Source organism: Prionailurus bengalensis, chromosome A3 (genome assembly GCF_016509475.1).
Source record: "Prionailurus bengalensis isolate Pbe53 chromosome A3, Fcat_Pben_1.1_paternal_pri, whole genome shotgun sequence".
In the NCBI taxonomy this organism is placed as follows: Eukaryota; Metazoa; Chordata; class Mammalia; order Carnivora; family Felidae; genus Prionailurus; species Prionailurus bengalensis.
The window spans coordinates 11,764,070-11,791,411 of NC_057354.1; the positions used below are offsets into that span (position 1 = coordinate 11,764,070).

Sequence of the window (27,342 nt, forward strand, 5' to 3'; positions counted from 1 at the left end):
CTTGTTTTAGTTTATATATATATATATATATATATATATATATATATATATATATATTTTAAGAGTTTTTGGGTTTGTTTTTGGGGGGGTTTTGGTTGTTTTTAGGAACTCCATACGCAGCAAGGGGCTTGAACTCACAACCCCAAGATCAGGAGTTACATGCTCTACCTTCTGGGCCAGCCAGGTGCCCCAGTGGACCCATTTTAACTTAATCACCTCTTTGAAGGCCCTATAACCAAATACTGTCACACTCTGAGGTACTAGCGATCAGGGCTTCGACATACAAATTTGCAGGGACACAGTTCAGCCTACTACGCCATCTTTGATATTCGCCAATCTCCCTGACATGATCGTGTGTTCTTTTGGTATAGTCATCTTTATTAGTGCAGGCTTGTAAATTAAACAATAGTAATAGCTGTAGTTGTACACAATGATTCCCCCTCCCCCCTCAGCTGTCCAGCCAAAATAGTTAGTGAGGATTATTAAAGATTTAGATTTAGGGGCACCTGGGTGGCTCAGTCGGTTAAGCGGCTGACTTCGGCTCAGTGCGTGATCTCGCGGCCCATGAGTTCAAGCCCCGCGTTGGGCTCTGTGCTGACAGCTCAGAGCCTGGAGCCTGTTTCAGATTCTGTGTCTCCCTCTCTCTGACCCTCCCCCATTCATGCTCTGTCTCTCTCTGTCTCAAAAATAAATAAACGTTAAAAAAAAATAAAAAAAAAAAGATTTAGATTTAACTCTCTCTAGATGAAAGACATTGCATTGTCTGGCTTTTTGCTTATAATGTCACAAACATCCTTTAATTTTGTGTTTGCTAGGGAACACAATCCAGTATAGCTGAATAATCCAGTTGACTATGTGGATGGAAAACGCCAGTATTTTCCAAATGAGCCATTCAGCTATGCTTTCAGGTTTATTCTATTTCCTCTCAAATACCATCTGTGTTACTTAATATTACCTTCAGCCAGCTGAGTCTTCTGCTTACATTTACGTTAGAAGGAAATTGTTTTCACCATCATTGTACCTGGGAAGTTAGTATAACATGACTTGCCTTAAAGTATTCCTAAAAATCAACATGTGACAGGGCGCCTGGGTGGCTCAGTCAGTTAAGTCTCCCAAGTCCTGATTTCAGCTCAGGTCATGAGATCAAGCCCCTCACAGGGCTCTGTGCTGACAGCCTGCTTTGGATTCTCTCCCTCCCTTGCGCTCTCTCTCTCTCTCTCTTTCTCAAAATAAACATTTAAAAAAGAGAGGTGGCCTGACTGCAAAGTGAGTGCTCACGTCTGTACCCACCTAAAATCCTCTACCGCCCCTGGCAACTCCCTCCCACTTGCTCAGACAAAAGCCTGGGAGCCACCATCATCGGCTGCTCTTTCGTGCTTCTCAGGCAATCTGGCAGCAAATCTTACCAGCTTAGACCCCCCCGCCCCCCCATATCTGGAATTGTGCTACTTCTCACTACCTTCACTGGCTCAAGCCGGTATCTTCCTTTGCCAGGATAATTGCAGTAGGGCCCGGCTCCCTTCCCTGTCTTCTGCACACGGCAGTCAGAGGAAGCCTATTTGAAAAAGCAAGTCAGATCCTGTGCCCCCTCTGTTCAGAGTTCCAGTGGCTTCTCAGGCCAGTAATAGTTGGAGCCCTTAACCGTCTGCTGCTTTTCCAAGTCGCTGAGTCAGATTTAGCTGAGTTGGAATCTTGCTGCTCTTCGGCATTGCAGGCAAGATCCCACCTAAGGGTCTTAGCACTTGGCTGTTCCCTCTACTTGGAAGACTCTCCTCGGCTGTGCAGAAGTCCTGCTCCTTCCCCTCGGCTCTTTAGCCATGACACCTGGTCGCAGTGAGGCTTTCCTTGATCCCCCCCATTGAAAATCCTAGCTCCTCCCCCATTACTCCTGCTCCACAACACCACAGGCTGTCACGCTACGTGATATGTATTTTTGTTTTGTCATTATGTGGTTCCCACTAGAATGTAAGCTCCGTGGGGGCAGGCGTTTTTGTTTTGTTTACTGCTTGTTCCCCCCATTGCCTAGAAAAGTGCCTGGCCTCTAGCAGATGCTCAAGTATTTATTCCAGTTGAACCAATAGTATCGGGAGTCCCACCTTGGGAAACACTGAGATATACTGGGAACACCTCCCAGGCTGGAGTCCCTCCAGTGGGCTTTTCTCCAGAGTTATGTGGTAAGTGCTGCTCAGTTACCTCTGGGAGTCTGGCCGGTTGGGGGCTCAGCATTTAAGGCAAATTTAAGGCAAGCTTGGAACTTGCCTGAATTTGAAGCTTTTTCCAGAGGTAATAGTTCAGGTGCCAGGGAGAGAGGTAGGAGGAGAGAGAAGCCGGCAGGATGGGTTGGGAAGGCATCCCTGGGAGAGTTGCTTAGTGCCCAGGCACAGGAAGAAAATCGGTGTCCCTGCCCTCCCCCAACCTCGTCCCCCACCTGGCCCCAGTGCTTCGGCTCTGTTCCGGAAAACACCCAGAAATGGCCGAAGCCTCAGCCTGAACTCAGGTATCGTGGCTTGAAACTTATGGGATGGGTTTGTGTGGTTTCTTCCCTGAGCTACTTACCAGGCTTTGGGATTTTTGGAAACGAATCAGAGAACTAGCCACCCTCTTTGGGCTTTTTCACAAGAGAGAAACCATGGCTTGAATAATTGAAAATTTTATCCTCGGCGCCTTCAGGTGACTCTTAACTGATCAAGAGGACACCGTTTTGATTTCATGCGGCCACGGCGGCTGTTCCTCCCGAGGTAGTTGGAGAGTCTGTTCCAACAAACGAGCTCACCCTTAGCCTCAGAAATGCATGATAAGAGCAAAATGAAAGGAATAGCCTCTTCCCTTCCAAGGCACTTCGTATTCATGATACTGATACTGATGGTTTTCAACTATCGTGGACCCAAATTGATCAACATTTAGACACGTAAACTCTCGATGAAGTTTATCAAAGCTACGGAGGTGGGGGGTGGGGTGTCTCTCCAGGCTGGGTTCAGTCGTCGCTTCACCTGTAACAAAACCACGTGCCCCTTCCTGTGGTTACTCTGGTCGGTACCGGAAGCCCTGGGAACAAGTTTAAGGGACGACGACTTTCGGCCTTTTTTGCATGTTAGCATCTGTATTTCCACGGAGTAATAACGAGCAGCTAGATCTAGGCTTACAGGTTCCCCTGGAGTTGCTAGTATCTTGAATTTCTTTCCATTTATTTTAGGAGTAAAAGTCCCTCGCAATTTTCGACTGTTGGAAGAACTGGAAGAAGGCCAGAAAGGAGTAGGAGATGGCACAGTTAGCTGGGGTCTAGAAGATGACGAAGACATGACACTTACAAGATGGACAGGGATGATAATTGGGCCTCCAAGAGTAAGCGTCGAGCTACGGCTATAAATGTCAATGTCTTAAATTCACTGTGCCTCCTTTTAAGAAATATTAGCCTTATCACGGAAAAAGCTCACCAATGGTATATTTTCTGAAATGTGGCTATTCTTTTTTGACCAGTTTCAGTTTATATATTTGAACCTCCTCTGATGCTGTTTAATCCCTCCACATGGTAAGCAAAAACCTGTTTAGACTCCTAGTGTGAATTTACATGACAATGTAGACAGTGAGGTTTGAGGTAATTGCACCCTCAGATGTAGTTTAGAACAAACTCTGGGGCTTATCAGATAACAAGGCTCCAGATACAGCCAGGGTTCTGAGAAGACCTGGTCGAAACAAACTTTGGCCTTCACAGTTGTGGTTTCCATTCACTGTGTCCCAGGTCGGGACCCATGCACCCATATCTTAATTCATCGGGCTGTTCAGCAAAGGCTTCTTGCCTGCCTGGTTGGCTCTGGTCTGTTCCAGGCACTTTGAGACCCAGAGGCCTTTGTGAAGAAGACAGTGACAACGGGGATGAGAAAACTGACCTCTCCTTTAGAGTTTCGTGATTTGTGAGAGTTCCCAGGCTTCATAGTGCCAGCTGACTTTGTTTTAGCATACATAGTGAAACCCCCAAGAAATGTCATCTAACTCTCATGAGAACCTGTTGTTAGGTTCTCCTGTAGTTAGTTCAGCCTCTGGTTGCATTTGTTTTACAGGTGAGGAAATAGAGAAATGAAGTGCCTCGCCCAGAGTCACGTAGCTGCTAATGCCCCTAGGGGTCCTGGCTCGAGACTCTGTGTTCCTAACCACTGTGCTACATTGTCTCCCCGCTGCTTAGATTGTGAGTTTTCCTCTGTTCCCATTTGAGAATCACACGGGGTGTTAAGCAGTCAGTTAACGTAGGAGCGAAGAAGTAGATTCCTGCAATGTGACGCTTGTTGCAGACAATAGGAGATTCTGCCTGAATGGAGCAAGACCTTTCCTTCTTCTGCTTGTGCTTCAAGATGCTGGTGCTCTCCTTCTTCTCACTGCGTGCCCAGGCCCTCCACCAGCTCTGTGGGGAGTAGGAAGACACGTGGGATGTGGTCCCGGCTGGAACAAGGAAGAGGGCCATGCTCACTAAGTGTTAGGACCATCTGATGTTCATCTTGGACCGTCATAAACACCGATGGTGAATGGCTAGCTTTGCCGTTCAACGCTACTTGTTGAGTCATTTTTGACCCTGTACTTTTGGTTTTTTGGGTTTTGAAAACCTATCCAATTTACTGTTTTTACTCATTTGTTTATCTTTTTTTTTTTAATCTCTGAAAACCAGGATTTATGGATCTATAAAATACTGGGGGAAACCTGATCTAGAAAGCTAGTTTCTTCATGGAAATCATTTCTCGTTGTCTCTGAGAGTCCACTGCGTGGTTGACAGCTTCCTTCACTACATCTCTTCTCTTCCTGAGAATGGGTTAGGTTTCTCGAGGATGAGAATTATTCTTCCCTCCCCCTTACTCTCCAGAGCACCTGGAGATGACTCAGAATCAAGTAGTTGTTCAATAGATTTATTAATCAACCGACTGATTTTTAGGTTCTAACAAATTAAGAATGAACCAGTGTACAACATTGAGAATCTACTAAATACTGCTGAGTTTCACAGTGAAACAATGAATGAACAAAATGAACCACCAAATCCCATTGAAAATATTCTGTTCTACCTACAATACCCTGGATGACCCTGAGTTTCACTTTAGTGATTTCCGTAGGGAGCTAACTTGCAGTGAGTGGCTGCGGTACGCACAGTGCCTGCCTTCCACACATTCTTTTTTCTTTTTTCTCTTTTTTTTAATAACAGCTTTATTGAGGTAAAAATTCCTATATCCTAGGATTTGAAAACTGTAGAATACACCTTTAAACTGTACAGTTCAGTGGTTTTTATCATATTCAGAATTGTGCACCTGTCAGTAATTTCAGAACATTTCGTGACTCCAGAGAGAAACCTCCCCCATCAGCAGTCACTCCCATTCTGTCTCCCGTCCCCATCCCTCCCCTTTGACAGCCTTTCATTTACTTTTTGTCTCTGTGAATTTGTCTCTTCTGAACATTTCATATAAATGGAATTACACAATATGTGGTCTTTTGTGACGAGCTTTTATTTAGCCTGTTTTCAAGGTTCATACATGTTACAGCACTTACCAGTAGCTCATTCCTTCCTATGGCTGAATGACGTTCCATTTTGTTCACATTTTCTTCACTCATTAATTGATTGACAGACATTTGAATTTTTTCCATATTTTGCCAATTATGAGCAATGCTGCTATGAATTTTTGTGTATAGGTTTTTGTGTGGACATATGTTTTCATTTCTCTTGGGCATATACCTAGGAGTGGAACTGCCTGGATCATATGGTAGCTTTATGTTGAACATTTTAAATAACTGTCAGACTATTTTCCAAAGCGGCTGCACCGTTTTATATTCCCACCCAACAGTACATGAGGGTGTTGGTTTCTCCACACCCTCACCAACGCTTGTTATTGACTTTTTTTTTTTTCTTTTTTTTATCCCTGTCATTATGCTTGCTCTGGATCCCCAAGGTTAAAAGCAAAGTTGTAAAGGGAACTGTGTGCTTCTGGGTGCTTCCTATGACCGGTCTATTTTATGACTAGCATCCCTTATACAAGGGATAAACTGTGACTTTGCAATATCAACATAGTTATTAGTATCTAAATAGACCACTTGAGTAACTTATCTCCCTGTTGTATTTTTGCTGCTGTATGACTCAACAAGAAAATCTTCCATCAAAAGTGGTCCAGCAAAAAAAAAAAAAAAAAAAAGTGATCCAGCAACTCTAGGAATTTACTCTGCTCTTTTTAATGTGTTGCCCAAAGGCCTCTATGTACAAAATTATTGAATGCAGCATTTTCAGTAGTAGCAAAATATTGGAAACCACCTCAGTGTCTTTCAGCAGACCATAGTATGTGCTGTTGAGCTGTTGAAAAACAGGAGCCAGATTTATGTGTGCTCAACTGGAACGCGTTCCATGATATTTAAGGGCGAAAAGGAAGGTACAAGGCAGTATAGAATATGCTGCCACTGAGGAGGTGGGGGAGAGCAGGAGGTCGTACATATACTGTGTTTACAGTACTTTTGGAAGAACATAAAAGAAATTGGTGACAGTGGTTGCCTTCTTCAAAAGAGATCTAGCCGGCTGGGGCCAGCGTGGAAAGGAGGCTTATTTTTTTGTCATTTTCCTTTTTGTACTTTGAGTTGCTTTAAAGTTTCTCATCCAAGTGCCATTTGCAAAATTCTGACATAATGTCCAACTGTCTCCAACAGAGAACAGGTTACAGAGTGGCCAGGTTACAGAGCAGTTTCTCAGCCTGAGCGCCATTCACATCTTGAGCTGGATCCTTCTTTGTTGCGGGGCTGTCTTGTGCATTGTAGGGTCAGCAGCACTCCAGGTCTCTGCTCACTAGCAGGGTAGCACCTCTCTCCTCCAGTTGTGACAACCATTAATGTCTCCAGATGTTGGGGTGGGGGGCTGGGCAGAAATTGCCTGGGTTGAGAAACACTGTTATGTCTCTGGAGTTCTCCAAGATAATGTTTTTGTGCGTGGTTAGAGCCTGGGTGTGTGTTCCTACACGTGGTTAGAGCCTGGGTGTGTGTTTATACACGTACTTCTCTAAAAGTCCCTACACATGCTTAAGAACGAAACATAATTACACAAGTGTGTGAACTAAAAGGAGACTGATCCTTTCCCCCATTTCATTATACTCCCCAGAGACTGTGTGTGTTCCTACTGGCTTTTGCTTTTGGGTACACAAACATAAATGCATATCCTTTTTAATAAAAATGAGACCTTGCTCTACACAATGTTTTGCAGCTTCGTGTTTTTCACATAACAGATGGTGGAAGTCTTTCCATATCAGTGCATGTTGATCTGTCTCTTTTTAAAAAGCTTTATGTGACATGTATGATACGTGAATATATCCTCATAAAAATTCTCAAACAATACAGAATATGTAAAGGAAGAAGTTTACTTTGTTCCCCTTAACTCTTTGTGTCAGGAAAAGAGAAAACCATGCTAGGTATTTCAAGAAAGCTAATTTAATAAAGGAAGGTGATCAAATTGGTGTTGGACTGCAAAAGCAGAAAAGGCACAGTGTGGGAGCACAGAGCTAAGGCAGCAGGAAACAGTAACTTAGCCCTGGGGCCAAGAAGACTTGGGGGGCACGGGCCCGTCAGAACCAAGCACCTGGAGGAGTGGTCCCAGGAGGCAGTGAAAATGCTTGGGGACATTAAAAGACGCTAGAAGTCAGAGCAGCTCTCAATGCCACAATGAGGGGCTCATGTAGGCTGACATGGCGGGAAGAGAAATCTAATGGACAGGAACAAGTGCCTCCTTTCTCCTTTGTATTTTACATTAGATGATTGTGTGGTTAACTTGACAGTTTAGTCTTTAGGTTGAAGAATATTCAGGTGGTGCTGGCATTAAGTCAGAGAAATGAATAATTAATGTCACCTGAAGATGGGTCCAGTGGCTTGCTCAGAAGGATACCCTGGTGGCCGGTGGGAAGAGGGAGAGGCTTGGTACGAAGGAAGGTTGTGTCTCATCACTGTCTGGAGGGGTGTTTTGCAGGTGCCGGTTTAAGCTCTAAGCCCACCTTTCTCAGCTCTGCTTTGAATACTGGGGCCAGGACTCTGCAAACTACATTTTTCCTTTGTCAGCTGGTGCTCTATTGGGTTCCTCCAATCAGGGACACAGGAGAGTGCCTGAAAGGCAAGAAGAAGGGCCTGTTCTGTCAGAGCCACTCTGGTAATGGCCCTTCATCCCAGCATCAGCAATGGGTCTCAGCCTCCATCCAACTCGAGGGGGCGCTCCCAGAGCTGGCCCACAGTGCCTCCTCAGAGGTCTGGGTTCAGCTCTGGAGACCTGTAACCCTGAGCCTCTAGGTCTGAAAAACTGGCTTATTCCCTCTGTTCCCCCAGCCAAGGGACACCACTGCTTTCTGCCGGTTCCCTCTGTGTTAGCTCGGATCCCTTTCTGCCTTTTCAGTCCAGTGACACCTGTTTAACCACTTCCCTATATTAAATTCTCTGTTAAAGTACCTAGTGCGGTATCTCCCTTCCTGGGCCATCCCTACCTGCCATATCCCCGCTCTCCAGATTAACTGGGAGCAGCATTCAGTACTTCCCCTCTCACACCTCTTCCTGTGCATTTTCCTTCCCATCTTCAGAGCCACTCCATTAAGGATTTCTCACCTTTTAAAGGGCCCACCGCTCATTCTCACGTAGCATGTGCCCACCTTGTGCATCACACATAACTTGTGTATACCTGTGTCAGATTTCAACTGAGGAGCAGTTGTCTGGTTGACCTGAATCACCTTTTTATATACTGAGATTTTGTCATTTTGCTTGTTTTTGCAATCAGTACCTTTTCCTTTTCTCATGTATCATACAGTTTAAAGATAAATTTTATTTCATAATACTTCTAGGCTTAAAGAAAAGGTGCAAAGGTAGTATGGAACGTTCCCATGTGTTCCCCTTCCCCCCCCCCCCCACCTTTCCCTGTTGTTAGCATCTTATGTTGGGATAGTACGTTTGTTACGACCAGTGATCCAGATACGGATGGCTTACTGTTAACCAAAGTCCGTATTTTATTCAGGTGTTCTTAATTTTTACCTTGTGTCTATTTTCTGTTCCAGAATCCTATCCAAGATACCACATTATATTTTGTCATCCTGTCCCACAAGGGTGGCTGTGGCTGTGACAATTTCAGGTTTTTCTTGTTTCTGTTGCCCTAGACAGTTTTGGAGAATACTGGTCAGGTGTTTTGTAGAATGTCTGTATTGGAATTTATCTGATGTTTTTCATCATGATTAGGCTGGGATTATCTCCTGTATATAGTTTAGGCCCAGGAGAAGTTTGTAATCTCTAGGCTCTGGGCTCGTAGTGTCTAATGCATGAAACAACCCGTGTGCACATTCACATAGCCACACTTGGAGGGAGGTGTCTGCCTGCTTTTATAGGATGTACCTATTCTGCACCTTGATCTGTACCAAGAGCCACGTCTTGGCAGTCTTTGTCTGGCCTCAGTCTTTGAAAAGACGACAGGGTACCCGATATTATGAATATGCCGAATTTGTTGAGTCAGTCCCTTGCAGGTGGACATTTTGATTGTTTACAGTTATTTTTGCTGTTGCAGACAGTGTTCCACATTTTTGTGCATAAATCTGAGTCTGCCTGTAGGAAATACCTAGAAGTGGCTTTGCTGGTTTGAGCTTGCGTGTTTCTCATTCTGATAGGCACTACCAAATTGCCCCATGAAGCTCAAGCCATGTCAACAAGGTGGAAAGTGTTTCATGATCAAACGATGAATCTGGAACAGTGTTCCTCACAGAGGTACCATGTTCTAGCACCTCTTGGGGCATATTTCCTTTCTTCAGTGAAACCTTTAGCAGGTCCCTGGAGCACTAGTAAACAGAACAAAAGAAGAAAACCAGAACCCTGTTTTCTACAAAAGTCTTGCTTTGGGCTTTTTAATGACCCTTCTGGTGTCTCTGTGTTCACTTGACTTGAGGCATTTTTTTTGTGGGTTTCAGTGAAATTGCCAGTTGAATGTCAATGGTCAGAAATTTAGTATTTCTTTTTTGCTTTCTAGGAAGTTCGTCACAGAATGCCTATTTTTAAATTAGACTTGATAGTGTCAAGAGTTACGAGATTTAATGTATGGAATAATCAGAAACCTGTTACCAAGCTGTCCACCTTCTTAACCATTTTGATGTCGTTGTTAATAGAATGATTAGTAAAAGTATATCGAGGCTGATAAGCCGTAAAACGTTCTCACAGGTGAATAAATTGATGCATCAGAAACTCCAAAATGTAGATCCAATATTTTAAAAAGACTTACTTTGATAATTACCACAAGCCCGTGCCCCCAGGGACTATTCTGTATAAGAGATTCTGTCTTTCAATTGTGTGACAAACCATTGAGCATGAATGCTGGACACATCCAGAGATGAACTTGGGCTCATACAGTTGACAGATATTGCTGAGTGAGTAGTTGCTGATGGAGACCATGCTAGATGCTAAGGATAGACCTTTTATCGTATTTTCCATAAGTCCCTTTGGCTTCCTTCTTGTGTTTACTGATTTTTTTTTTTTTAACTTGTAAAGAGCAATATTCAAGTCCAGGAACATTTGAGTACCAATTCGGTTGAGGCCCCTGCCCTTCTTGTTCTGAGTTTATTGAAGAAGGTCTGACATGAGACTTCAGATAGGGAGTCAGGAAGACTTCCGAGAGGAAGGTCCCCTTGAGCCAAAGAGCTAGGACAGACGCAGAAGCACAACCAGTTTCGGGGCCCCAAGGTGGAGAGAAGTTGGGGCTAGATGGGGCGAAGAGTAAAAAGAGAGGAAGGCAGGGGTGCACAGCAGGGTCTGACCCAGGAACATGGGCTTCCTTCTCGGGTCACTAGCAGCCACTGGAGGGGTTAGGCCAGCCGGGCCACTTCTTGCTTTTGGAAGGTCAGTCAGGCTGCTATGTGGAGAGCAGATTGTAGGGGGAGCAAGAGAGCAGAGACCAGGGGTGCTTGAGAGGAGGTGCGTGGTGGAGGGAAGCAGGTGGGTGTGGAATCTCTCTTGGAGGTCGAAGCTGAGCCTTTCTTGTGATTGGAAGGTAAGGGGTAAGAGAAAAGGGAATTCTAGGTGGCTGCCAGGTTTTGCTTTATCTAATGCCTAGATGGTGGTGCCACGTACGAGGGAAGAAGAGGGGAAGAGCAGGTTGAGTGAGGGTAGGTGGAAATCCAGAATTGAGTTTAGGTTTGTCACAGTTTGGAGTCCCTGTTACATGGATGTGTAAGGTTCCTGTGGGGATATTATGAATGCCTTCTTTTTTTTTTTTTTAATGTTTATTTTTGAGACAGAGAGAGACAGAGCACAAGCAGGGGAGGGAGAGAGAGAGGAGACACGGAATCTGAAGCAGCTCCAGGCTCTGAGCTGTCAGCACAGAGGCCCATGTGGGGCTCAAACTCACGAACTGTGAGATCATGACCTGAGCCGAAGTCGGACGCTTAACCGACTGAGCCACCCAGGCACCCCACATGAATGCCTTCTGAATTTTAAAACATGTTCGAGTTTTTTGTCAGGGATTGATCACTGTTTAGACACAATACTTTCAAGGATTTAAATCACGTCTTCTGTAATTTGTTTCCCCCAAAGACAGCTAGATGTCGCTGTTTACACAGGAGCCTTTACTGGTGCAGCAGGCACTGGGGAGGGGAACACTGGTGCCTGCGAGGGGGACCTATTGGAGGGTGGATGGCCTCTGCCTTCAAGGGGGCCAATATTATGGAGAGGCATCACCTTTCACGGTGGTGTTCAGACAAGTAAATGATAACACTGGGACTTCATAAAAGAACAGAAAGCTGGGACTAGCTTGTCTTGTGTGACATTTGACCAGGTGATGTTTGAACTGGGTCTCAGTGGATGTGTGGCGGCTCAGGTGGGGGCAGGGCGCTCTAGGCAGACGGAACAGCCTGCCAGCAGCAGTGCAGCGAGGAGTCCATCGGCCTGGGGGGTCGGACTTTGCCGTGTTTTTCTACAGAGCCCCCGTTGGCATTTGAAGGACAGGTTTTTCCTCCGCGGGCCTGGTATCTTTAGCCTCCCGCCTCACCCACTAAATGCCTGTAATCTCTCAGGTCAGTGTCACGCCTGCAGGGAGAGGCGGCACCTAGCAGTTGAGCTCCCTCGTGTGGCGCCCAACCCCAGACGGATGATGGAGCGGGGAAGCAGCTCTCGCGTCTGCATCCGCGCCCTCTGACTTTGCTTTAATGTTGAAGCGAAGAGCTGCCTCTTCTCTGCTCTGCACATAGTGGCATCTGATGCATTGGCTGATGTCCCTGGCGTGAGCGGACGTTTAGTGTTGCTTCCGGAGTAAAGAATACTCCTTACACACCATTCCCAGAGCATGGGACAGATCTGCAAGGTAGAGAAATTAGTAGAAAAACCAGTCCATCTGATTGGACTTAATACTAACTCAAAAGTTCAATGATACTGTTTTAAATTGTCTGTCTTTTTATTGCCCCCCGAGACCAGAGTTCATATACACTAGAGTGGAGACTAGTTACTACTAACTTGACAAGTAACAAGTAGCCTGTGTATAAAGAAGGCAGATGCACCAGTTCTGCAGGCAGGAATAAATGGGGTTTCAAAAGATCTGCCTTTTTGAATTCATGGTTTGTAATTGCCTGATGTCTCTGTACCTTTTTTTTTTTCCAGACAATTTATGAAAACCGAATATACAGCCTTAAAATAGAATGTGGACCTAAATACCCAGAAGCACCCCCCTTTGTAAGATTTGTAACAAAAATTAATATGAATGGAGTTAATAGTTCTAATGGAGTGGTAAGTTGTTTTTCCTGCCCATACTTGTTTGGGTTGAGAAATGCTTTGTGTTTACCATCAGGGGCACTTTGGCCCTCATTCCGTGTATTCCTTGGTTCTTTGATGATGAAATGCGTTGCAGTATGAACACATGCGGACTTGGGGTGAAGGCCTGTTCCCCAGCTGTATTTAAATCATCACTCATACGACACTTACTCTGGGCCAGCACCGTGCAGGTCACTTGGAGATATCGGCTCGTTCCATTCATGAGGTAGAGATGAGGAAACCAAGGCCCAGAGATGCAAAATCTTATCCAGGATCATACTTTTACTTCCTGAGCCTTATTTGTGGTACATGGCATTTTTTTCTGTTTAACGGCCTCGTTTTATACTTATTTTTACTACCATATACGGAAAGCCAGTGTCACTTGTCGTAAGAAGGCAGTAACAGCAACAGTACAATAAATGCTGCAAAATCAAAGTGACGTTAATACATTCTTCCTCCGTGTGTTTCTTGCCAAAGGCTTTGCACCTTTGAGACCTGCTCTCGTTCAAAGGGAAAATCAGCAAGGGTTGAAGGGTTTTACACGTTAACATCATGTGAACTAAGCCTTTGTTTTGAGGTACTCAGAAGACTTGAAAGCAGACTGGGAAGAGACGAGCCTTGTTGCTGTGTGTTCAGGGTTTAAGGTCATATCTGAGTTCCACCTGAAGTCCAGAACCCGGAACTCTACCCACACTTTGGAAAATTTCCTCTGGGAATTGCGAGCATAACTTGAGAGTGTGACTCTGGGGCAATCCTTGTCACGAGAGCGTGGACCTGGGCCACCGCCTGCCTTGGCTGTCCTACTGCCCTGTGCGTCGTTACCGTCCACCAGGGTATAGACTCGAGACAGGACAGGCTGTGAGCAGTGGCAGCAGCCAGCCCAAGAGAAGAGGCCACCGTTCTAGAGCCAGTTGGGTTGAGTCTTGCCGAGTGTGTGAGCCATTTCTCTAAAGGTGGCTTTACTTATCCAAGACTTCCTTCTCCCAAACAGAGACACAAACAGAAAAACAGACTGACTGGAGGGAGGGGATCACGCAGGGGCTCTGCGTGTCGGGTCTCATTGTGTGACTGGCATGTTCAGCTTGAAAAGTGCATTTCACTCGTGTCGGTAGCTTAACTCCAGCATGTAGCGATTCATTTGTTTGAGAGCCTGACGGTACTTTTCTTGTTTGCCTTTTTGTAGGTGGACCCAAGAGCCATATCAGTGCTAGCAAAATGGCAGAATTCATATAGCATCAAAGTCGTCCTGCAAGAGCTCCGGCGTCTAATGATGTCTAAAGAAAACATGAAACTCCCTCAGCCGCCCGAAGGACAGTGTTACAGCAATTAATCAAAAGAAAAACCACAGGCCCTCCCCTACCCCCCTCCCATTCGATTTAAGCAGTCTTCATTTTCCACAGTAGTAAATTTTCTAGATACGTCTTGTAGACCTCAAAGTACTGGAAAGGAAGCTCCCATTCAAAGGCAATTTATCTTAAGATACTGTAAACGATACTAATTTTTTTGTCCATTTAAAATATATAAGTTGTGCTATAACAAATCATCCTGTCAAGTGTAACCACTGTCCACATAGTTGAACTTCTGGGATCAAGAAAGTATATTTAAATTGGTTCCCATCATAACTGGTGGGGCACATCTAACTCAACTGTGAAAAGACACATCACACAATCACCTTGCTGCTGATTACATGGCCTGGGGTCTCTGCCTTCTCCCCTTCTCCTCCCCCTGCCTCCCTCCCTCCCTTCCCTCCCTCCCTCCCTCCCTGCAACAGCCCTCCAGCTTGGGGTGGCTTGCTAGAGTAGGTGTGAAGGTTTCAGGTCACAGCCTGTGGGACTACTGCTGGGTGTGTGGGGGTGCTCCAGCTGCACCCCTGCTTTTTTTAAGTCTTAAATGATGCCCCCCACCACCACACCCCCCCCCCCCCAAGCCATTGTCCCTTCTTCACTTTCCACCACCACCCTTGGCCGAAGCATAGATTGTAACCCCCTCTGCTCCCCTCTGAAATTGGCCTTTGGTGAGGAATTCAGGGCTCTCCCCATATCTTCTCCCCCACCTTAATCGAGGGGTGCTGCTTTTTCCTTCCTCCTCCTCAACTCCCTTTTTGTACCATCACCACCCAACACTTTCCACAATACTTCCTTGCTTTGGCCAGAAGCCATCAGGTAAGGTTGGAAAGAGTCTCTGACTTCCTCGTTTAGTTTTGGAACCACATTTACTCACTCTCCACCAGCCTGGGAATGAATATTGGGTCCTCAGCCCTGCCACCCTCTGCTGTCATCGTCAGCTGATGCGGTTTTTTAGCTCAGGTTTTGATAAAGTGAAAAGAACAGTCACCAGGGGTACTCACACCTGCCAGCTCTCAAAGTTCTTGGTGGTTAAACTCGGAGAAAGGCCACAGAAGACACTTGTAAGCACACACGATCCCTCTGAATGAATTTTCTTTTCCTGTAATTGCTTTTGCTTTTAAAAATTGAAGAAGTTTTACACAGGGTTCTCATGTGGTCATCTTGCAATCCGTTTGGGTCTGGTTTGGAATGTGGCAACTGGAACAAAAAGAACCTTGAATTCGGTGCATACTTTGGTTTTGGTGCTGCTGTTTCTCACGGTCCTCAGCAGGGATTGAAAAAGAACTCGGTGTGCACAGCAGATCCCCGAAATTGGCGGGCTTGACTTCCTGGCAAATTGCTGCGTTTTTCCACTTTTCTGTTCAGGACCACTAAATGCTGAGATGTGGATGCATACCGAAATAAAAGCGATTCATTGTGTTCTAAAGTTTTTTTTTTTTTTAATTTAGTGTTTGTGTAAAACCACCTTTTGAAGCAGCAGCTATCAAGTCTGAAAAGCAATCGATGTTTCCATTAATCTTTTTCTGGGGGAAACCTTAGTTCTAAGGATTTAACATCCTGTAAGTAAAGTTTAACATAACAGTATTCCATAAGCAGCCTTTTTATTGTCAGACCATTGCCTGATTTTAATATAATAAAAAAAAAAAGTGTGCGTTAATATTTAAGAAGCTGTGCCCTTCTTCCTCTTGGCTTGTAATTTAGGAACGATTTAATGTCTTGGATGCTTTGGGATTCAAATTGATGTTCCCAAAGCGGGGGTCAGCAAACCTTCCACCGAGGGCCTAAGTCAGTAAATCCTTGGGCGGCTTTGTGGGCCAAGAGGCAAAATGGAAGGAAGACCCTATGTAAGTGTTTTATTCGTACAGTGAGAGAAAACAGATTCCCACAAAAATTTTTTATTGATGAAATTCAATAATAATTGAGTACAATCCTTTTTGTAATGTTACAAGTCTGATGAAAAAAATGGAATTCTTTTTTGGGGGGATAACGTTTTGCTTCATCAGAATTCAAAGATAGTATTCCTGATTATCAGGTAAGTTGTGAAAATCCTCCTTCACCCAGGGGCTGTACAAAAACAGGCAGTGGGCCGGGTTTGGCCCATGGTCCACAGTTTGCCAACCCCTGTGCTAGAAGATTGTAGTGAATAAGGGGGCGGGGGGGTGGTGCTCTCCTTTAAGTAGCTTTGTTAAGTCCCTTGTAGTGCGTACTTACTGGCTGGATTTAGTCTATTGGGAAGGGGAAAATGGGACCTTCACATGGATTTCTGGTGCGTGAGACCAGAATTTTGACAGTTTGTTTGCTCTCTACTGTGTAAGGAGTGGAAACGTGTCTGCGGCTGTTTTTATCCAGGGTTTGAACTTCCCGCTGTGGTCCCAACACCAGCAGGCACGACTTGAGTGTCCTGTGGCCGGGGCCGGGCCGTTCTCTTGTGGCTGCTGGGGCCAGCTCAGATGTCAGAGCCTCATCCTCCAGAAAGCACAGCCCGAATTCCTGCCAGATGGTCCCTGGGAGTCCTGTGGAGTGAACCACTGCCTTTCAGCTCCCCTGAAGGGAGTTGGCCGGGACCCGAGTGGGTTCTTGGCCCTCTGTCCTCGGTTCCCCTGAGGGAGGAAAAGGACGAGAGGTCCTAAACTTCTTTCACAATGCTGCTGGGAAACCCCAAGGCAGATTCGGGGCCGAATCTAAAGGTGACAGCTCCCACGTGCTGTGTGACCTCCAGAAGGAGGAGCCGTCGGAGATGCTGGAGCGTGCACCTTTTACCTTCTTAGCGGGCTAACAAAACTGACCTCAGAGCTTTGGAAGTTCGGCTCGAGTCTCGTGGTAACCGTTTGAGTCTGATCTGCAGTTATGTGCCACGGTCATGTGCTCTGCTCTTCCTTGTTGCCGGCGGGTTTACAGGTGGTCTGCAGGTCGGGCCTAGATTTAGGGCAGGGAAGACGCGCTTGTCTGGGGGCCTAGTGTGCCGCTTCACCAGGTGGCCTGCTCGGACCTGCCGGGTCTTTGCTCTCGAAAGAAAGAAGATGCATCTATTATTTTTCACTGGGTAGAACCGCGGGGTCCGGGGGTGCACGGAGGTCTGCACAGCGACCTGACAGAGTGGACGAGAAAGCACACCCTCTGATGCACCCAGAGCAAACCCGCGGTGGGTCTCCAGGACCCCGGGACCTTTGACCACGATCTTGGAGTGAGGGCAGGGCCCTTGTGTGTCTTTGTCCTGTCGAGGAAGTTCTGGAGCCCTTCGGGTGGGGGCAGGTCAACGGCAAGGACAGGCCCCGCGGTCTGCCGTTGTGTCCACCCCGGCTGTCGGGGCTCCCGGCTCCGCCTCTTGCCCTTCCGTACTCTTCCCCTGCGCCCCAGGAGCCCGTGGACGCTAAGCCACGTCCCCCTTCCTTGCTTGTGTCTGCTCCACACTCCTCATCAGAACCCCGGGAGCGATGGCATGCCATTAGGGCTGTCCCCTTCCTTCCTCAGCCGAGGAGGAAATTCTAAGGAAGGGCAGCTTGTGAAAGCGTGTCTTTCCAGGGTGAGTCCCAATCCGCCGGGGCGGGGGCTGGACGGGCCACAGAGCTCTGAGCTGTGCGCGTGATAACTGAACATACCCCGAAGGCTTTCTTGTGGGGATCACAGGAGGCTACCCGCCCTTGCTTGTAGTCCGAGCCTCCACTGGCTGGCGGGAGGTGACCTTGGAAGAGGGGAGGCCTAGTGCCGGAGCCAGCCTCACTGCCACTGCTGCTGCCGGACTTCCCACCGTGAACAAGAAGGCACGGGCCACACGTCGGAGTTCGGGGGTGGGTGAGTATGGAGGTGCTGCCCAGTGCTCGGGATGTGGGCTCAGCGAACGCCAGCTCTTTGATTTGTGAGAGAAGCTGTGAATGCAGATTTTTAGGTGGAATCCACTTCACTCCCCGCGTAGAACAGAGACCTTCACAGCTTGTGGGCCACAGCAGAGAGCTCCGTGGACAGACGGCTCTGTCACCAGCTGCACCTTGGCCCTCCCCTGGTTGTTATCACGGTGGCCTTTGGCCCCTGGGAGGCTTGTGGTCCTGGAAGCCCCGCCCACGGGCATACTGTGGGTCCTCAGAGCATGGGCAGCACCACCTGTAGCACAGGTGGAAGCTTCTAAGAAGCCGAGAGTTGCTGCAGAATTCGCGAAAAACAGACCCGTGTTTCACGGAGTCCAATGCAGTCCCACTGTGAGACGTGCCATCGTTTTTTACGAAGACAAAAATGCTGTCGCTGCTAAATGTAAGACACTACTGATTACAAGCAACGTTCCAATTCCACAAATGTTAAGATGTGAAGGTGTCCGTATGGTCACTTGCGGCAAGGACAGAGGCGGTGGCCTCACTGGTGGTGACGGACAGTCGCCACATCGCACCCCCCGCTGAAAACACTGATGTGCAAACCTACGACGGGCCAACCCGAGCCGGAGACCCCATCTCTGCCTTCACTAAATACAGAACACACGGACCTAGGAAGCACTTCCAACAGCAGAAAGGGAGTAGAGCAGAAGGTGAAGTTCTCTCTGGCCTATGAGCCATCGTCTCCGGGCCAGCACCTGCGTCGTGGGCCCTTCAGATCCGGTCGAAACCAGGCCTCCCTCCACTCCCCTACCTCCTTCCCACCATTTGTTTTTTAACACGACCGGGAATGTGGCCTCCACTTGGCCCTCCCCCTGCAGGTTTTTCTTCCTAAATGGGACCTGCCGAGGTCCCTGGGGAGGAGCCGTGTGCTTCTGAACAGCCGCTGAGCACCCAGTAGGCGGTGGACCCCCACCCCGCTCCCCCGGCCCTGATGGGCACCCAGGTGGTCTCTGACGTTTTGCAGCCCTCACCAGCCTTAGGGTGCGTGTGGGTGTGCATGCACACATCTGGAGAGTCAAGTCCCGGGAGTGGGCTTCTCCATCCAAGGATGTGGGCACTTAGGGTCATTTTCAAGTTGCCTGCCAAGGGGATAGCATCTCACCCTCCCATCAGCAATGTAGGACAGGTCTCTTCCCCTCCCTGTCCCTCTGATCTTACTTACCTCTCTGCCCGCCCATCTTTGAGCTGAGTTGGCTATTCCACAGTCTCCTGTGCATTTTCTTAGGTGAGAGGCTGGGTCCTCTTAAGTTGAAAAGTCGTGTTTTTCCCTCCCAACCGTGACCTCTTTGTTAGTTTTTCCTACCAGTTTGTAAGAGTGCCTTACATAAAAGAGTTCTCGCTGTCTGAGATGGACATTTGACGCATACACGGACGGGTCTGGTGTTCTTGGCAGGGTTAGCTGATGGGAGGCCACCTCCACCATCGAGGGCCCTGCGGTACAAGTGGCTCAAATTGGAAACCTTCGCTTGTGGTCAGCCGGGGACGTTTTCAGTCCCTCCTCAAGGCCTGTCCACCTCAGGGTCCTGTAAATGAATAGGGGTGAAGACAGGCATGCGGCCCACAGAGCGGCTTTCTGACACCACCCATCGTTTGCTGCGTGACGCGGGTGTGTGTCCTGATGTGTCCTGATGTGTCCTGCCCCCGGCAGTGCTTGGAAGGGCACAGACTTCGTGCGGATGGGTGGGTGCACTAAGAAACTTCTTGCTTCCAGAAGCCGGTTCTCACATCCACCAGTACCTTCCCAGCCCAAGTCGCCATCAACTCCCTGGCCCCCACCCCCGCTCCCGCCCCCCAGCCCCCACAGGCCATTCCCCACACAGAAACTCAGCCTAGAATGGTCGTCACGCTCTTCTCTGTGTGGCTGGCTCTCCATCGCCAGGATAGCGGCTCGTTTATATCCTCCCAAGAGAGGCTTTCCCACGCCCTGTCCTCCTTTGGGCACAGCACCCGCTTGTGTTTTGTTCTGGGCAGTTACTAACATCTAACAATATCTTCAGTTATTCTTCTTTCCCTCCTTGGAGCGGACCTCGTGCAGGTGAGGGCCTCATCCGGTTTATCCCATGCTGTGCCCCCCATACCAAAAAGCAACGCCAAAGCTGAAACCCGTTAAAAGAGCACGTGAGTTACTCCCCAGGGCTGGGCCTGGGCCTTCCTCTCCCGGCCATGGACAGTGATAAGGGAAGGGCCTCGATGGTCCGTGAGGCCTTGGGCTGCCCCTCCATGAACTCACGGGGTGATGTTTGGACAGCAGGGTGGATGGGTGAGTTGGTGGAGGGACTGGCTGAGTTTGGTTCCGGGGGAAGCTTGTAAGTGGTTGTGTGCATGCAAGGACAAGCATAGGAGTGAGGAGAGGTGAGATCTTCACGTAATGTATCCCACGACCCCAGCGACGAACCCCCGGGGTCAGGAGTCAGGCGGGCCAACCCCAGCTCATCCGTCTACCTGCTGCGTGACCCTGGGCAGCCTCCTTAACCTCTCTCTGTCTACTTCATAGGGTTATTCTAAGGATTACTGGAGGTTTTACGTGTTGTGGGATTCTCACAGTCCTCAACACACAGCAAACCCTCAGGAAACGTTAGCTCCTGAACGCTGAGCAGAACAGGAAAGAAACTTCCCAGGTCTGCGGACATTTGGAACGAGTTCCGGCTCAGAGCTACGCACCCGGAATCGGCCAGCAGAGGGCGCCCGCGCGCTGCAGACCGAGGCGCGGGCTCTGGGGCCACACCTCCGGTCCCAGCCAGGCCCCCACCTTGACAGATGTGGCCTCTGGGCAGGGAGGGACCACTTCAGAGCAGGGCTCTCAGGAGCCTGCGTGCATTTGGCGAAGGGGGACTTGCAGGAAACCCGGGGGGGGGGGGGGGGGGAGGGGGTTGCAGCCTCCCCCCCATACCCGGAGGAGCTCTACCCCAGCTACACCCTTGCTGCCTCTGGCTTCAGGGGTCGCAAACCCAAATGCTTCAAAGGCTTGATGGGGGCCACTGCGAACTGGAAAACTGACCTATTCAGTTCTGGAATATGGACTCAGGGTGGCCACATCTTTTGATTTTTCAAAAGAGAAGCCAGACATCAGTATTTAGTAAAGAACCTCAATTTTTATGGTGGCAGTGGATTAAAGGCTTTTTTTTTTTTTTTTTTTTTTTACTTTTAACCGCCAGTTGCCACCTCTAAGCCACCTTGTATCTTTGTTAAGTTTATTTTTGAGAGAGAGAGAAAGCTTGAGTGTGAGTGGGGGTGGGGTAGAGAGAGAGGGAGACAGACCCAATCCCAAGCAGGTTCCTCACTGTCAGCACAGAGCCTGATGCGGGGCTCGATCCGAGAACCATGAGCTCATGACCTGAGCGGAAATCAAGAGTCTGACGCTTAACCGACTGAGCCCCCCAGGCGCCCCCGAGCTACCTTTTAATGCTGCCTTGAGATAAAACCACGTCCCTCCGTTTCCTCACCTGCCCACCAGCCGCCCTCCTTCTGGCTTCAGTTTGCTGGTCACCCCCCCTCTGGGTTCGGTAAGGAGCCGCACCCCATCCCTGAGCTTTCCCAGTAGAGCTTTCATTCACTGGTTCATTCCTTCGTTTGTTCCCTCGACAAGCGACAAGCATTAACTGCATGCTTTCTACCTGCTGCCTGCTGTGCTTGGGGACACAGCAGGGAACAAAACAACTCCTGCCTTCGTGGAGCTGCGGACTGAATAAAGGAGACGGACCACAGATAAGGTCATTTTCGAAACAAACACAAGTAAAGGAACAGGATGGGATGGCAGCACTGAGCAGGGAGGGCCTCTCTGAGGAGGTGATTGTAAGTGTGTGGAGGAACCGCTGTGCCCAGAGCCTGGCAGGGTGGACAGTTCCAGGTAAAAGAAACAGCAAGAGCAAAGGCCCTGGGGTGGGAAGATGCAAACGTCCACGGTGCCTGGCCCATCACAGGCATTCTGTGAACAGATGAACAAGGAGACACAGGGATGTGCTGTGCCGGGTCCCGTGCTGGGCACAGGGGAGGGCGATGACTGATGAAGAATGAATGAATGAATGAACGAACGAACAGACCCAGGGCTTGCTGGGGTCCTGCTGCTCCTGCCCTGGATTCATTAGCTCTGTCCCAGGCCTTTCCCTCACATGCGCTGGCCTCATATGCAGCCCGGCTGGGAAGGGTTTTCCATTTCTAAGGGCCCTTGCGCAGCCCCAAGACATCCCCCACATCTGCCCTGAGCCCCCTTTTCTATGTTCTAGAAACAGGCTCAGAGTCCGCATGGGCTTGTCAAGGGGTATGGGGTGCCAGTAGTGGGCAGGAGGTTCCGAGAGCATCAGGCCATTCCTCAGAGAAAGGCAGTGATCTGGGGCCACAGAAGCCCTCACCCCCACCCTTGTCCTGTGTTGAAGTCCAGCCTGGATGAAATGAGATCTTTCCTAAAAGGTAGCATGTTGGTGCATCCACTCATGAGTGAGGCCTAGAGAGAGGACAGGTCTGTCTGACACTGGTTCATTCAACAGATGTTGGGAGGGCTTCTGCGCCAGGCCTTGGGGTTGCAGGACAGGCAGGATAGGGCAGAGAAGCCCCTTGCCCTCACCCAGCTGTCATTCCAAGCACGGGAGACGTGGGAAATAATGAGCCTATAAGACAATTTAACTACTGGATCGGGGCGGTAAAAACAGCACGGTGAGCTGATGTGAGACGAGAAAGGGTGTGGGGAGAAGCTCTCTAAGGAGGTGACATCTGAGCTGAGTGCAGGTTAGGGAAGGAATTGGCAGAGGGAGCTGAGGGTGCCAATGTCCTGAGGCTGGCATGAGTTTGGTGGGATGACAGACTGGCAAGGAAGCCAGTGCGCCTGGAAGAACGGGGTGACCTCACGAGGTGATGTGAGGATAAATGAGACAGTACAGAAAAGGGTCTGGAACACAATACCTCAATCATCCTCCCCAGGTCTGGGCCTCGGGACCATCCTAGGAAAGGCCACGAGGTCTTTCGGGCCCTATCTGTGGCTTATAGGGTCAGTAACCCCCTCTGTGCGCCCAGGTGCCCCCACCAAGGCCTGGGGGATGAGAGTGAACACCGCCTGTCGTGAGGTGGTCCCCGAGCTGCGCCCCAGTCTATAGCAGTGGCCTCCCCTCCCCAGGACCTGCCCCTTGGTGGCCACATTCCAGCCATTCACAACTTGGGGGCACCTCCCCCAGCCTGGTCCAAGTGCCAGCCATCCTGGGTCACCCCGACCTGACCATTTGACCTCGCTGAGCCTCAGGCAGGGCCGCCACCTGCCCAAGCCAGGCCTGCCTCTCGCCTCCTCACCCCACCCCCACAGCGGTTCTGGCGCCCAAGCCATGGGTTCCTTGGAATGTGATTATTTTTCTTCCCAGATAATTCAGGCCAGAAGACTGGGCCGGCCACTTCCGGCCACACTGACCCCACTGCCTTCCTGATCTTTCTTTCCACTAACTTGACACTGTGGTCAGAGGCCTAAAGCCAGACCCAGAAGCCCCCTTGCCTCCCCTTCTTGCCTGGCCCCTGATCAGCACCCAGCTCTGGGAATCTGACTAAACACCAGGACCCTCAGCTGCCCCTTTCCCACAAACCCCAACTGAGAACATGCTGACCCAGCCATGGCATCCAGCAAGTACTATACTCTACAGTTTATAGAGTGATTCCAAATCATAGAGCTCCCCAGGGCTCCCCAGATAACCCACAGATGTGTCAGCATCCACACCTCCAGATTCATTCATTTAACAAGTATTTAATGAGCACCTACTGGCTGCCAGGCTCTGCCCCAGGCCCGGGGGATATAGCAGAGAACAAAACAGGCAGAAACACTTGTCTTCATAAAACTGACATTCTGGGGGGTGGGGGGTGACCACGGAGGGGGGTACAGGAAGAAAAAATAAGTAACTCAATTATGTAGCATATTGGTTGGCAATAGATGCTATGGTGGAAAATAAAACAGGGTAGGCAGACAGGGGTGATTGGCGTGGGGCAGGAAAGGCCTGCTATTTGAGAAGGTGGCATTTGGACAAAGACCCGAATAAGACGAGGGAGTGAGTCATGTGGATCCTGGCGGGGGGGGGGGGGGCGGAGAGGAATGTTCTAGGTAGAGGAAATAGCCAGTGCAAAGGCCCTGAGGCAGGAGCATGTCTGATTTGTTGCAGGAACAGCCAGGAGGCCGGTGTGGCTGGAGCAGAGTGAACGAGGAAGATAAGGGAGAAGATGAGGCCCGACTGACAAGGGACACATCATGCAGGGCCTTGTAAAGATTTGCCTTTTTTCTCTGAGGGAGACAGAGACTGTGCAAAGGAGGAACAGGATGTGACTCGGGTTTTCTCAGTCCTAGCTGCATGCAGAGGACAGACCATGGAGGGTGAGGGGGGAAGCAGGAGACGCGGAGGTGACAGAGACGGACCAGGGTGCGGAGGGAGGAGAGGACGGGGCTGCCGCAGGTGTTTCCAGGACACCGGGTAAGAAGTGACTGGACGGCGGACGCCATGCTTCACTGGTTCAAGACGGACATTGTTCCACACTGCGCACCTCTCCAGTCGATTTCCATGGCCTCTCGGATTCATGGAAAACAGAATGTTGGGGTAGTGGAGCACCCGGGGTGGGTGCGGGGGTCGGGAAGGAGGAGCAGAGACCCCCCAGCTCTGGACCCAGTCCAGGGAGGCCGGCGTTGACTTCTCCTGCCCCGGGGGAGGCTCGGAGGAGCCAGTTTGTGGGGGGCCATTCAGCACTGGGTATATTCCACTGCGTGCGATGCCAGACGGAGGGGTCAAGGAGGCTGGTGGGTCCAGAGCTGAGGGAAGAGCTGGGACTGGGGACAGATGCCGGGGCTGAGGACAGACCGCTGCAGTGGCCCGTGTCTGAGCTTCCCAGAGGCAGCATGGATGAAAAGAAACAGGGAGGCCCGTGCTTTCAAATTAGGAAAAGGTCTCCTTCCTATAGGCACAGCCACCTGGGCCGGTGGTCTGGGAGTCGACAGCCTCTGCCTCTCCCTGTGGGTGCAGCCCTGCACTGGTCGCTGAGCACAGATGTGACCGCACCCCAGGCCCCCCTCAGCCCTCTGCTCCATGACCTTGGGGTCTTCCTGTGTTAACAGGATAAAACTGAGGCCCAGAGAGGCTGAGTGACTGGCCCGAGATCACATAGCTCTGAGCCACAGTGAGATTCACTCTGACCAGTGTGGCCTTGAACCAGTCATGCTGCCATAATTACCTGCCCCCCCCCCCCCATGACTGTCAGCTCCTTGACCAGCCTAGTGAGGTCAGTTTATTCAGCGCTGACTGAATAAATCCTGGTGCCTGAAATACATCACACCCCCCATATCACTTTTCTTCCCCACCATCCTATGATGTTGTCGGTGCCCCATTCTACAGATGAGGAGACTGAGACTCAGAGAAGTTAAGTCACTAGTGTAGTGTGGCCCACGAGACCTGGGATCTGAACCCAAACTGTCTTCGTCCAGAGCTTTCCCTCTATGTGGGGAAGGGGAGCCAGGTGACCCAGGGACTAAGGATAACAATCAAACCGTAAGAGCCACCTTCTGCAAGCTGGGCACGTTACAAAACTGTCTTCCCCCAGCCCTAAGAGGCAGGGACTACTTATCAATCCCATTTTATGGAAGGAGAAATGGAGCCCTAAAGGGAGTCCATTGGCCCCTAGAGCTCCTGCTGCCCCCTCTGACCCCAACTTTCCCAAAGGCCTGGAGGTGGTGAGAGGCCAGCCATGCTGGGTGACCTCGAGCAGTTTGCTGGCCCCTGAGCCTTGGTCCCCTCAGCCTGACCATAGACTGTGACTCAGAGCCCTGAGTCCCCCCCCACACACACCCCCACCACCACCGAGAATTCAGCCCTAGGAGGGATACTCCAAACCCCCGCTCACCCCCAGCCCGGGACCAGATCCCCTGGGCCGGTGCCCCGTGACACGGTCACCCGAGGCCAGCACTTCTTACGAAATCACAGATACGTGACCCTCAGGCTGCCAGAAGAGGGACCCCCGCCTCGGGGCCCTGAACCACGCCCGGGGAGCCCGACCCCCGCCAACCAGCCAGGGCTGAACCTGCACGCGCCATGCAAGCTCTGCTCAGCTAAATCACAGAACTGGGCACCGGGCACTTGGTTCAGTGAAGCACCTCCGGGTTCCTGGAAACAGCACAGCCCCATGCTGGTGGGGGCAGGGGGAGGGGCCGGGGCCCCTGAGGCCCAGAGAGGGGCACCAGTGGCCCAAAGACGCCCAGCTGGCAAGTGGCTGATGGGTGCCCCTGGAGGGTCCGGGAGACGGGTACGGGGGGTCCTTGAATCTGGGGGGCACCTGAGACTGTGCACGTGTCGACAAGCTGTACAACGTAGCGAGTGGGTAAACGTGGGCTCCGAAGCAGTTAGCCAGGGTTCTAACCCCAGGCCCCTGACATCCTTCTCTATGAGTTTGGACAAGCCACCCGACCTCTGGGCCTTGAGTGTCCTGGTCTGTGAAATGGGCATGATGACGGACCCTTAGTGTGGGTTTCGCAGCGTGAGGAAGCCATCAGTCCCGGGCCTCCCTCGGCAGTCGGCTCGGGGGCTTTCGTGCTGCAGAAGTTCAGGTGGCCACTGACAGGGACAGTGGGTACAGGGCCACTTCCTCAGGGCCCCAGGGCACCTCCACCCTCCCTCCCTCATTTCCTTCTTGGTTCAGCACATCTTGATTTCTTCTCCCCACTCTGGGGCCCTGGGATCGATCAGAGGGGGTCCAGACAAGGGGACGCCCGAAGGAGCAGCGAGGGCCTGACCCAGAGCTCCTGGAGTGACACTCACACCCCAGATGTGGAGCCACACCTGGGTTCCAGAGGTTTGGGCCTGGGGTTCTGCAGCCCTGGTCCCTCCCTGAGCCTCAGTTTCCCCATCTCCACAATAGCAAGAACGGTGCGTCCTTGTCGACCGTGAATTGGCCTGGAGAGTGAGATTAGGCTGGGGTCCTGTGGCAGAGAAAGGGGGGACCTCTGGATGTCCAGAGTGGCCAGGAGAGACCCAAGCTCCCTGTCGCACACCACATGGGGTGTGGAGCCAGCGAGGCAGGCACCCCACCCCCACCCCCACCCCAGGCATAGTCACCGTGGCTCCTAAGAGAACTCCCAGTGAAAGGCCAAAACCCACCCCCCCACCATCCCTCCACCCCAGAATCCGGGCGGCTCTTTGCTGCACCTCACAGAGGCTCTAGGAGTGTGTGGGTTGAAAACCTAGCTTTTGAACTTTTGGTTTGCTCAGCACAGCAAGATGCCCACGGCCAAGGCCAGCGGGCAGGCCCAGCCCCCGACTCAAGTTCACGGGTGCCAGAGCACCCCACTATTCATACGCCATCCCACTCTCTCGCCTCAGCCCCCACCCCAAGAAGATGGATTTGCCAAAGCCAAGTGCACGTGTGATTGCCACCCA

The 27,342-nt window shown here is 50.2% G+C and overlaps 1 protein-coding gene across 5 annotated transcripts in view; it reads left to right on the top strand.

The window, feature by feature from the left end:
- UBE2V1 (ubiquitin conjugating enzyme E2 V1) overlaps window positions 1–15,763 on the top strand; it is a 31,148-nt gene extending 15,385 nt beyond the window's left edge. For 2 of the 5 annotated variants that reach the window (XM_043553687.1, XM_043553686.1), the window contains exons 2-4: window positions 3,194–3,342; window positions 12,604–12,729; window positions 13,937–15,763. In XM_043553687.1, coding sequence (XP_043409622.1) covers window positions 3,194–3,342; window positions 12,604–12,729; window positions 13,937–14,083 — 422 coding nt within the window. In that variant the 3' untranslated portion in view covers window positions 14,084–15,763. Of the gene's footprint in view, window positions 1–2,675; window positions 2,739–3,193; window positions 3,343–3,511; window positions 3,530–12,603; window positions 12,730–13,936 lie in introns of those variants that run through there. The other 3 variants (XM_043553688.1, XM_043553690.1, XM_043553689.1) reach the window with 3 other exon arrangements.
- Window positions 15,764–27,342: the final 11,579 nt, after the last annotated feature.